The sequence below is a fragment of the Coffea arabica genome, chromosome 4e, assembly GCF_036785885.1.
Source record: "Coffea arabica cultivar ET-39 chromosome 4e, Coffea Arabica ET-39 HiFi, whole genome shotgun sequence".
NCBI lineage: Eukaryota > Viridiplantae > Streptophyta > Magnoliopsida > Gentianales > Rubiaceae > Coffea > Coffea arabica.
The window spans coordinates 34,461,091-34,473,374 of NC_092317.1; the positions used below are offsets into that span (position 1 = coordinate 34,461,091).

The 12,284-nt window shown below is 32.3% G+C and overlaps 1 protein-coding gene across 1 annotated transcript; it reads right to left on the reverse strand.

Moving 5' to 3' along the window:
• Positions 1-4,005: 4,005 nt before the first annotated feature.
• LOC113741431 (putative late blight resistance protein homolog R1A-3) lies at positions 4,006-9,030 on the reverse strand. Its single transcript, XM_027268959.2, has 2 exons — positions 5,041-9,030; positions 4,006-4,180 (listed from the first exon to the last, which is right to left on the reverse strand). The coding sequence occupies exon 1, from the start codon at positions 8,802-8,804 to the stop codon at positions 5,079-5,081; it is 3,726 nt and encodes a 1,241-aa protein (XP_027124760.1). The 5' UTR covers positions 8,805-9,030; the 3' UTR covers positions 4,006-4,180; positions 5,041-5,078.
• Between the last annotated feature and the right edge of the window lie 3,254 nt (positions 9,031-12,284).

The following is a 12,284-nucleotide window of genomic DNA, read 5'->3' on the forward strand; positions in this document are numbered from 1 at the left end:
CCAGTGGGTGAGTGGTCAAACCGGTGGGTCACTACATATATTTAAATATTATGTTTTATAATTTTTGATATGGTTAAAACTATAATAAACTATGTTATAGTAAATACTCAATTAGTCCAATTTATTATAGAATCATTAATTCTTATAAGAATTAACAAAATCTAAATTTAATTAGTAATCCACCAAACTTCAAGTATAAAATTTTATGTAAGTGTAATTATCTAGTTTATTTACGAATTTTAAGTGCAAAAGGTTATTAAGAATAATATTTATTTTTAAAATTAATTGTGTAATATGTTATTTTTTAAATCCATTTCATAATTTATAGAATTTAGGGAATAATAAAATTTTATTAAAAGATTCCAAACAAATTTTGTTTTGAAGAAATAAAATAAGAATAAAAATCTAATATATAATATAGAAGGAGTAAATAAGCATTAAGTGAGTTGTTGGACTAGTGGTGAGTGCGCTTAACCTTTATACTTGAGGTCTGAGGTTCGAATCAGCATTGGAACATTTTCTAATCATTTTTATCCCAAAACCGGGTTCCTTACAAAACCGTCCCCGGGTCCGATTCAACCGGTTGAATCGCCGGTCCGTTGAAAAGTCAACAGGTTTCTTGCACAAACGATCCAATTACAAACCCAGCCCGGTTTCATGGCCAGTTCACCGGGTTGACCGGTTAAACCGCCGGGCCGGGCCGGGTTTAATAACTATGCTCTTAACACTTCCAATCACATATTCCCTCTAGTACCACACTTGTTCTCGTCCACCAAATATAACGCACACATCTCACTCGTCGGTCAAACCACCTTAATGTACTACAGAACTTAGCATGCACTAAAATATAAAAAGGGGAATGATAAAAATCTTAACTTAACCTTTAAATCATTGTCAAATTAAGGCTAGCAAATAAGAAAGTAAAGTAAAATTAAAAAAAGAAATATAAATTAATTTTTCAAAAATAGGAGAAAAGTTAAAATAATTTTCAGGTTCTTACACTATCTCCCTCTTAAGAAAATTTCGTCCTCGAAATTTTTACCTTCCATCGCCTCAAACGACTCTGGAGCCAGTTGCTTGTCTATGGCGTATACCCATGCTAGCACTATTGGTCTATTCCCTCTTTCATTAACTTGTTTAGGGGTAGTTCTATCTCCTTGTTGAGCATTATTTCCCCGTTGCTGCTTTCTCGGGCAATTGCAAAAATTTATGGTCAGTACTTCCACAAAATTTATGGTTGGTACTAAAATTTATGGTGGGTAAAATTTATGCTTCCTCGGGCATTTGCGATGCTTTATTGTTGATGAGAAAGGACAGAAAGCAACTCTTGTCATATCTCACTTGGGGAAAGTCATTTCTTATGATCTAAATGATATGACCGTCAAGGAGCTTGTTGAAGGAGAGCCTGCAAAAGTTTATTTTGGCTAGAGGAATTCTGTGAAATATCAATGTACTGAGGCCTACCAGCATATTGAGATGTTAGCCTGTGTTTAATTGTTCTGCAACATGTTTATAGATTTGGCGAGTGACTTGATGATTTCTGCATTTGTCTACCTTCCAATACACTTTTGGGATGGAAACTTTGTTCAGTCTGGTGGCGATGATATTATCTTAGATTGAGACAACAACAGCAGAATCAGTAAGAATGGGTGTGATATCTTTAATGGAAGTTTACTTTTCAGGATGTTGGAATTGTAGTCCCTTTCTTATTCCCCTTGATTGCTGAAATTTCCAGATGCTTCTAGAAACTAGCATCACTGTCCAGGATATCTTGTTCTCCTTTTGGATGTTTTTAAGGGCTTTGGTGAAAATTTGCTTGTGGAAATTTCATGGTTTAGGTGCCTCCCTGTTTCCTCTCCTTCTGGATGATTGAGAATGCTTTTTTTGGTTGCAGAAAATTCTGCAAGTTTTTGGTTCTTGCATTGCTAGAAAGTCTGTTTTGATTTAGCCACAAATGCTACTTCATGATAGTTTACTGTTGACTGATGAAGTTTTGATCTGTTTTACAAAAACATGAAAAGTTCTGAACTAGACGTTTTAATGATTTACAATTGAACATTCCTCTGAACGTCTAATTGTAAGTTTCAATTGCTTAAAGTACTTATTGACTACTACACCAGAGGCTGTTTGCCTTAATTGTATTAGTCTTCTGAATTTTGACAGCAACAATTACAACTATACAGCAGGAATTTCGATGGTGGATATCTTACCTCCTTGTGACATCCCGGTGAACCATAACATGGAAGTTCAAGAAACTCCAGGATGCTTCACGCCCATAGTTGAATAGTGTTTATTGACTAGATAAATTGTATTTAGCACAAGTCCAAATCATCTGGTGTTTCTCCATGACTTTTTGCAGATCTGTCAGGTTTATTATCTAATGGTAGAGGTTGCGTGGTATCCAAAAGAATTCTTGAAAGTACTTAAGATTAGCTAGATGCAGTTTCTCCAGGTCACGGGGGGTTTTGGTATGACTGAAGTACAGCTAATATTGGATTTTTGAAAATGTAATATGGAAGTAAAAATAGATATTTTAGATATTTTTAACAAATAACAACTAGATTTGTGTATCTAATGGATTTTTGAAAATGTAGTATGCCTTTATGTTGCGAACAATCTTGATACGATCTCAACCCGCAATTTAGCGAATTAGCGAACCTAGAAATTTGGTAGAGCGGCGCCACAAACAAATACGATTCTTGTTTGATAAACCAAGATAAACTCTTAGGACGCTTCTAAGATGTTCAAGAGTGCTCACAAGAAGCCAAGAGAATCACTCTTAATTGTCAAGAAGCAAAATCTGTTTTTGTTATTGATGTGAAGCTATTTATAGCTTTACACAAGTCGAAACCCTAATAAGTCTAGCCTAGGGAAACCCATTAAATTCAGCCCACAAGGACTCTTCATGACCGAAATTAATAACTAAAATTATGACTAATATAACGACTAAAATGGCAAGACTACTTCACTTAAGTCACTTGCTTATTTTACTAATTCAAACGACAAAATTTGCTAACTACTTGAGAACTTGAACACGTGAGACTTGAATCAAGCTTGTAACTCGAAATGCTTCGTTTACGGGTCTTGATCCTCGAGTCAGAGTAAGGTCATGAACTCCGAGCTACCTTCAAACATCGAACTACCTTCTTTAGCCTCTTGTATCGCGCGAACCAAGACATTCAATTGCTCCTTCATCCTTTTGGCACGAGCTCGCATGATTGGTCCGGATGGTATCACCACACCCTCAATAGTAACTTGGATGATCATATCACGTATTCCTGGAACATTTGCATCTGTCTATGTCCACACTCAAAGCTTCATTAACATCTTTCCGCCATCTCCATTGAGTTAGCCTCTGCACCAATGTTGTAATCTGATAAAGGTCTGAAATTGTTCCAGGCTAACTGCTAGCATTGCCGAGAAGCTCTTATTCTAGCTAAAAGCCAAAAAAATGCATAAGATGATATGTTAGAAACAGATTACTAATTGTGACCTTCCTTGGTCACACACATGGGATCGACGGGTTAAATGAGGATTGCAATATTGCATACAACTTCAAAACTATTTCCAGAACCTCCTACTTGGTCTAGGTACTGAGAAGGCATGATATTTTTCTATTAAGTTGAAATCTCCATATTTTCTCCAATTTTTTTGTGGCAATTTCTTATGTTACGTGTATTTCCAATAAGATTTTTGGTTACAAAGGCCTTTTGAAGATCTGTCAAAGGATTCCTCTGCTGGAGAGCGAGCCCTTGCAAAGTTCTTGAATGCAATTTAAAGTTCGAAGAAGAAAGAATAATAGCTGTACTGAACTTGTCTTTCTGCTCCTGTTATTTGTTCCTCAGTGTAACTTTTGGTTTGAAATGAGCAAGTAGGTCAATTCTGCCTCATGAAATTCTCGTCGACATTCCAGAGAATCCAGACAAAGGTTAGCACTATGAAGTTTAGATCAAAATTGTTTTTTTTTTTCAGTTTTCTTTGAGCCTCAATCATAAGGAATGATGCTAGATCAAATAGAAATGCAAACCCTTTAACATTACATCCCACGAGATAATACTTCAAAAAATTTTATAGATCAGTGCCCGTCAAACTACATTTTTCTCTGCAAATAGTTTCTCCTCAAATCTCCAGCCAATCATGATAAATCAAATCACTTCGGGAGTATTTCACAAGTATTAACCTGCATGGAAAAACTTGGAATCAGAAAGGTATGAATCCTGTGAACTATGAAGCAATCAAATTCTGGAGAAGAGTGACTTCAATCTTTTAGTATGCACCAAAAAGTACATTGAGTACTATATTTGAGGAGGGAAGTGTAATTAACAATTAATAAAGTTTCATCCACTGAACAATTGTATGAAAGATAACCTACATTTGATTGACTTAATTAAGTTGTAAACAAGAACTAATACCAGAATAACTCTGACAGCTAGACAAAACAGAATTTGCACAGAAGAATAGGATGGGAAAAAATTGCTACGAGAGCTGGTCTGTCTTAAAAAATGCGTTAGTTCTACATTATGATTATATCCATTTATTTGGTTCCACGTTAATTCAAATCAAACATGGATTAGAAAACTTAGCTGTTTAAGTTTAGAAAATTCAGCACGAGCTTCAAAAACCAGTTAAAGTATCATGAATGATAAAAGATGGAACAGAAAGAAAATAAGCTGAAAAGCAGGTCGGCAACTGCATGGTGCTAATTCATATACATTTCTCCGGGAAAAAAAAATTGAGCATAATAAGAATACTCTTGTACAGGGATAGAAAACTTGTATCTAGATCTACAGACTTATACCTAGATCTACAGGTGTAGCAAAGTTATTCAAGAAAAAATCATTTTATTGGTATCTTGTTAGGGCTAAGACAAGGGTTTTACAGGGTAGGTATTCTGGTTTCTTAAGTTGATACTAAAAACAGATTTGTTGTGAGTCCATGATGGGAGGATATGCATAACCACTTGAATAACTCTAGAGGTAATTTCTGTATTTTCAAATAAGTCTACATCAAAGAAATGGTCATCTGCCCACATTCACTTACAAGTAAGAAGAAGCAGCAGCTGATTATCTGGAATTCTTTTAAGAACAGATGAGTCGAAGATCGCCATTTCCCATATCTTTTTGCTCTTCATAAATTGTCTGGGCTGACTTCTCAACACTGGGACAGCAGCCTCGTATCTTGATCATTTTCAAGGTGGAGATGTCAGCAAAAGAAGAGGGGATCTCCTTAAGCTTGGTACAGTCTGTCAAGACAAGATTCTCAAGACTAGGGAAAGGCTCGTCAGGCACAGCCCAGCTTTCAAATTCTGAATGATGCATAGCAAGGAATTTGAGATTTAAGAATTCCCCATCTTTCACATACAATATGTGCTTTGCAAAGTCTATATTCCGTAGTTTGAGAACCACTAGATTAGGCAGCTGCCCAATTGCTGATATTGCAGCCGTTGGTAGGAAACATTTGAACAAAGTCAACTTTTTAAGAACTTTTGGAAACTCAAATGCCGGTATTTTAGGAGTAGAAAATTCAGTACCCACCATACAGCTTAAATCCAGTGCCTCCAATTCACTTAGGATGCTGAAATCTAGAACTTTGCAGCTTCCAACTTGATGCTTACCGGACTCTGGAATTATACAACTAAGCTTGCGAAGTCTTGGTAACCGTCTCAGCAGTATCTCTGTATCTCTTCCATGACAAAGTACTGTTGAAAAAGTATGCACATTCTCTAATTGAAAAAGCTCCTCAAACTCGTAATCACCCAAAGAGACATTAGCAAAAGCACGAGCATTTACATGCCTTAAACTTTTCATCTGCCAAATGGTGTCTGGTAGATCAATACTCCAAGGAAGTCGCCGTATCACAATTAGAGTTTCCAAGTTCCAGAGGTTGGCTATTGATGATGGAAGCCTTCTAATTGAACCAGAAATTGCTAAGTACCTTAAATGTACTAGTAACATCAGGGCGTCAAGATCAGAACCTTTCAAGTATAACCTCTCCATATCCAACACTTTAAGAAGCCTAAAGGTTCTGAAAAAGCAATAGTCAACAAACTCCATCACATAAGCAAAAATTATAGAATGGACAGGTGAGAAAATACGATGTGAATCAGCAAAATAAAACAATGAACCGTGAAAGCATAGCCGATGCATGTCAATATCACGGCCATCGGAGGGATCTTTATCAAAATCATACTGATAAATTAACTGTAAAAATTTCTCTTCTTTAGCTTTCGTGACGCAAAATTCATGCAAGAGATTGTGAACCTGACAGCCTTTGATCCCACCATCAGAACTTCTTTCACTGACAATTACAAGGCTATGATTAATCAGATCCATCAAGCACTCCATAGCCACATCTTCCAACCTCCTTTGATCTGTTCTTCCTATAAATCCTTCTGAAATCCACAATAGGGTCATCTTTCGGGCTCTGATCTTTTGACCGCCTGAAAATGCTCCCAAATAAAGAAAGCATGGTTTTAGATGATCTGGTAGATGTTTGTAGCTTAACTCCAGTATGTCCATGGATCCTTCAGTTGGATGGCTTGAACTCAGACTAAAAGCAATTTGTTTCCACCAATATAGACTATTCTTTGACCTTGCAAGGATTCCAGCAACCAAAACAATTGACAAAGGTAGTCCCTTGCACTTTCTTGCAATTTCCATGCCAACTTCAACTAAATCTTGTGGACATTCATCTTTATGGAATGTTTTCTGTTTCAATAACTGCCAGCATTCCTCCTCATGAAATGGCCGGAGAGTATGAAAGTAGCACTTGCATTCATCTTGCCAAGATAACTTCTGAATTCGGCTAGTGAACAGAATTCTGCTTCCGTTGTTGTTATCAGGAAATGATCCCTTTAATTCACTCCAAGGTCGAATATCCCAGATATCATCCATAACTATAAGATAACTTCGTCCAATTAAACATTTTCTAAGCCGATTTGCAAGTTCGTCATTACTCATTTCAGAAGAATCATGTCTAGAAAGCTCAGTGACATTACATAACATTTCAAGCAATGCACTTCTATACTCATACTCTTGAGACACACAGCACCAGACACATTGAATAAAGTGATAACAGATTGATGGATGGTTGTAAACTTTCTTGGCTAAAGTTGTCTTACCTTGGCCAGGCATTCCAATAATCGAAACTATTTCAAGTTGTTCTGATCCTCTTGTAAGTCGATTGATTATGGTTTCTGCCTCATCATCAAATCCTATAACAGCTTCATCAATTCTTGAGTTACTAGCTTGTGCCGCAAAGGGATGCATGGAGTTCATATTTGCAATGAGGATCCCAGGTTTTTTCATATGCTTATTTCCAATATTCTCAATCTCAGTCTTGGTGATCTTAATTTCTTGAATGACTGTTGAAAGACATATTATGGAATACCAGAAACAACTACAACTGATTAAAGACAAGTCAGTGACATGCTCTGCATGGTATGCCACATTGATGGTTCTTCTCCAAAGATCTTTCAGCTCCTCGTGCTCATTTTGACCATCCATTTTATCCGTGAGGAATGTCCTCAATGACTGCAGCTCCTCCTGAACCATCACAACTTTATGCTTCACAAAAGGTACAAATTTGCAATTTTGTTTCAGCATTTTCTTCAGATTTTCCAAGATGAAATCAATATATCCTATGCCATGAGTCCTGAGAGAATAAAACTCTGACGCCCCTGGAATGTAGACATAGAACTTTTTGACCACTTCCAGGAATCTCTCAATCTTTCCTATGACTTCAAACAAAAGAAATTTTTTTTCTTCGACGACATTTTCATTCATTTCCTCCAAAAAGATTGAGTAAAAGAGAGATGCAGCCTCAGTTACAATGGCGTCAGCTTGCGTCAAAAGTTTATCCCCATCATCTTCACAGTCCTCTGGTGAATCCACGAGAAATGCAATGATGATTATGAGCCCTTCTCGAATGATCTCAATGCGGTCTATGAAAACGGCAGGAAGATTTTCTAGCAGAAAGTTGACAAAGTCTGCAACAATTTCAGCCACCAATAAAGTGTCACATGCTGACACCTTTAAAGCTTTGAGGACTTCAAGATACATCCCTGTAATTCCTGGAGCACAAGGCCAAATCTCCTTGTGTAGATCAGAAAGCATGATATTTATTCTGCACTGCATGTTTTCATCATTTTTATTTACCCAGCACAAAAATGATAGCCATGCTACTTTATTAGCGCAAGAATGAAGATGAACCAATGAATCTTCGAATTTCTGATGCTCATAGCAACGTTTCACGGTGAAATCAATGAACTTTCTAATGAGCCTTAGTTTCTCTTCAAGCGCTCTAGTTTGCTTATACACTGAAGCGATCTGTTCATCTTCTGTGTCACTAAGGTCCTTAAGATTCATGATGATAAAGTCCATGAAATCATAGATCTCCACCGTCGTGGAAGATTTGATGGAATTTAACAAAAAATTAAGCAAAAAATTGCAATTCTTTCTAATTTCTGACTTAAACTGCTCAACATTTTTCAGCAAATTAGAAGTTAGGAGACGCCAATTTCTATCCCTTCTTGTCCGAATTGCCCATAGACCGGCTGAGTAAAGGCGCTTATTTGCTACTTCTACTGCAGAACTAATGGTATTAATAGCAAAATTCAACTCAACATTCTTACCAGCTTCTTCAAACTTGAGCCAGCACCAGGAAAACATCTTGAGGAAATTTAACTCCATTTGAAGCTTTTGGTTTTGATCCTTCATTGGATCAGTCAAGCTTGGTTCGTCTCCCAGGCGTGCCAACTGTTCTGTGGTGGAAACAAGAACAGCAAGAAAACTACTATTTACCATTTTCTACCCCTTATTTCGTTCTCAGATCTTTCTTCACAACAGCAAAACAAGATGATTCAGGGAAACTCAATGTGAATAACTATTTGGTACCTTCTTTATCATTAATCCTGACTTCCAAGTCCACCATCCAAGCAATATTTTACTTTAAAGCTACTTAGTGCCAGTGCTTTCTGTTAAAGTAAAGAAACTAGTAATAGTATGGTCATTGAATATTACAGGTTGACATCTGATGCTTGCTCCGGGACCTCGTAAACAAAGCTCCCGTGACTTTCCTGTAGCTTTCTTGAATACACATATAGCTTCGTGCCTTCAACCTCTGTTGCCTCGAAATAAAAAAAAACCTCTGTTTACCTCATTAAATTGATAATTTGATAGTAAAAATAAAAGAGATTTTCTAACGAGGATCTAGTGTCCTGGCTGCCAAATAGGGTTCGAACCTATGTTTTCAGAACCGGACCGGGTATCGACTCAGCCGAGGTCAGGGGTCAGGGATCAATGGGTTCGACCGGGGGTTGATAGGGGTCGAACCGGATGACGTCATAAATAAAAATTATTTAAAAATTAAAATATTATATATAAAATATCTAATATTATGTTAATATTAATAAAGGTATATTCATATATATTTGATGTTTCAAATATATTTAACAAGAAAATACAAAGAAATTAGAACAATCAAGTAGCAATTTATGTTATTTAATAAATATTAACAAGTTTAGAATTAAAATTATGAATTTAATTGAAAAATAACATCAAATTTTAGGACAATATTTATAAAGTATGAAATATTTGAGGTATATTAATAAGTTTTAACAATTTAGGGGGCCAAAACATAATATTGAAAAGATTGAGTTTTTTTAAAAAAAATGTCCATTGAACCGGAAAAACCGGTTTTTGACCGGCTTTGACCGGGCTTTAAATTTCCGGTTTTGGGACCCACTAGTGCGAAAAGTTCGGAAAAATTCGGCCAATAAGGTTAAGTTTCGGATACTGTGTAAAATTTATCGGGTGTTAAGAGATAAGTAGAGTGTGTGAAATGATTGATGTGAGAGAGAAAAGAAAGGATAGGATTGCATTTATGAGAGTGACAAGTGTCACTTCCTTATTGGATTGAACTTAAGAAACACTATTCACATTTTTGACTTTTTTGACCAAAGGATTAAATATCTCAAAAATCATTCAAAATTCACCATTTTTCTTTCTCCATAGCCGGCTCTCTCTCTCTCCCTTGCAAGAAGGAGAAAAAAACCTCTTCAATCTTCAAGCTTTCCACTAGCAAATCATCTCAATCAAGCACATAAATTAGTTTCCTTTCCATACAACTTTTCTAGTTGGTGATAGTGGGTGGTTTAGTGAAGCTTTTTGGAAGAGCTAAGGTGTCCATCATCTTCCTCTCTCTTGTTATTAGGTGAGTGATGCTTAAACTTCCCTCCTATACTTAATGATGGTTATTTTGTGCCTAATGGTGGCTTGAGTAATGGAATATGTGATTTATTTCTTGATTTGAAGAGTTTTGGTGAAGTTTTCCATTTTATGATGATTTTTCTGGTTTAATTGGATTATGATGGTGTGGTTGTTTATGATGATTGGTAATGGTCTATATAGGCTCTAGTAGGTGCAAATTAGTGATAAATGCAATCAATTTTGGATTTGGAAGAATTTCTGGAAAATTAGGGGGTTTGTTTGGATTCATTGTTTTTGGGTCTGTTTTTGAAAAACTGTTTTTCACATTCCAAATGCTACAGTAATGTGTATTTCAAAAACAACTCCAAAAACACTATATCCAAACAATATATCAAAAACAACTCCAAATACATATTTAATATGTTTATTTCAATTTGTATATTTCAATTATGTATAGGATATATATATTATATTAATTTATATTTTATTTTATATAAAATATATTTTTATATTTCTATAATATATTTATACAAATATTATGTATTATATAAATTATATATAATATAAATATGTAATTATACAAATTTATGAATATTAAATATTAAAAATTATATATTTAATATATACATAATATATATGTTTATGTATATTTATAATATACATTTATATTATGTATTATATATAATATTATACATTTATACATTTATATTAATTTACATAATATTAATTATACATTTATACATGATATTAATACCTTTATACATTTATATTTATTATATTAATACACCTATACATAATATTAATATATATTTATAATATATTAATTTATACATTTATAATTTATACACATTTATAATAACATACATTTATACATTTATATTATGTATTATATATAATATAAATGCATTAATAAATACATAAATGCATTTATTTATAAATATATATAAATGTATTATAAATACATAAATGTATATAAATATATAAATATAAAAATTATAATTTATAATTTATAATTTATACATTTATATAATATTCACTTATAATTTATATATTTATAATAATATACATTTATATATTTATTTATAAATATATATAAATATTTATTTATAAATATATATAAATATTTATTTATAAATATATTTAAATATTCATTTATAAATATATGTAAATATTCATTTATAAATATATGTAAATATTCATTTATAAATATTTGTAAATATTTATTTATAAATATATGTAAATATTTATTTATAAATAAATGTAAATATTCATTTATAAATATATATAAATATTTATTTATAAATATATATAAATATTCATTTATAAATATATATATAAATATTTATTTATAAATATATATAAATATTCATTTATAAATATTTATAAAGGTATTTACAAAAATATATAAATATATTTATAAATAAATATAAAAATATAAAATTTATAATTTATAATTTATACATTTGTATAATATTCATTTACACATTTATAAAAATATTTATATTATGTATTATATATAATATAATACATTTATAATACATTTACATTTATTTATATAAATATATAAATATATTTATTTATAAATATTTATAAATGTATTTATATTATGTATTATATATAATATATTACATTTATATTTATTTATAAATATATAAATTTATTTATTTATAAATATATAAATTTATTTAATTATAAATATTTATAAATGTATTATAAATGCATAAATGTATATAAATATAATAATATAAAAATTGGAAATTATAATTTATACATTTATAATTTATATGATATTCATTTATAATTTATAATTTATATATTTTTATATAAATATATAAATATATTTATTTATAAATATTTATAAATGTATTATAAATGCATAAATATATATTGTTATAAAAATATAAAAATTATAAATTATAAAAATACTTGAAAATATGTTTTAAAAATACATCTAAAAATAATCCATAAAACATCTACAGTAAAAGTTTTTCATATAGTTTTTGAAAAACAACCCCAAAAATAACTAATCCAAACGGACTTGTATTTGAAAAACGAAATGTTACAGTGCTGTTTTTG

Bases quoted from the DNA above. Each gene is read 5' to 3' on its own strand.
- LOC113741431 (XM_027268959.2), bottom strand. From the start codon at position 8,804: ATGGTAAATAGTAGTTTTCTTGCTGTTCTTGTTTCCACCACAGAACAG.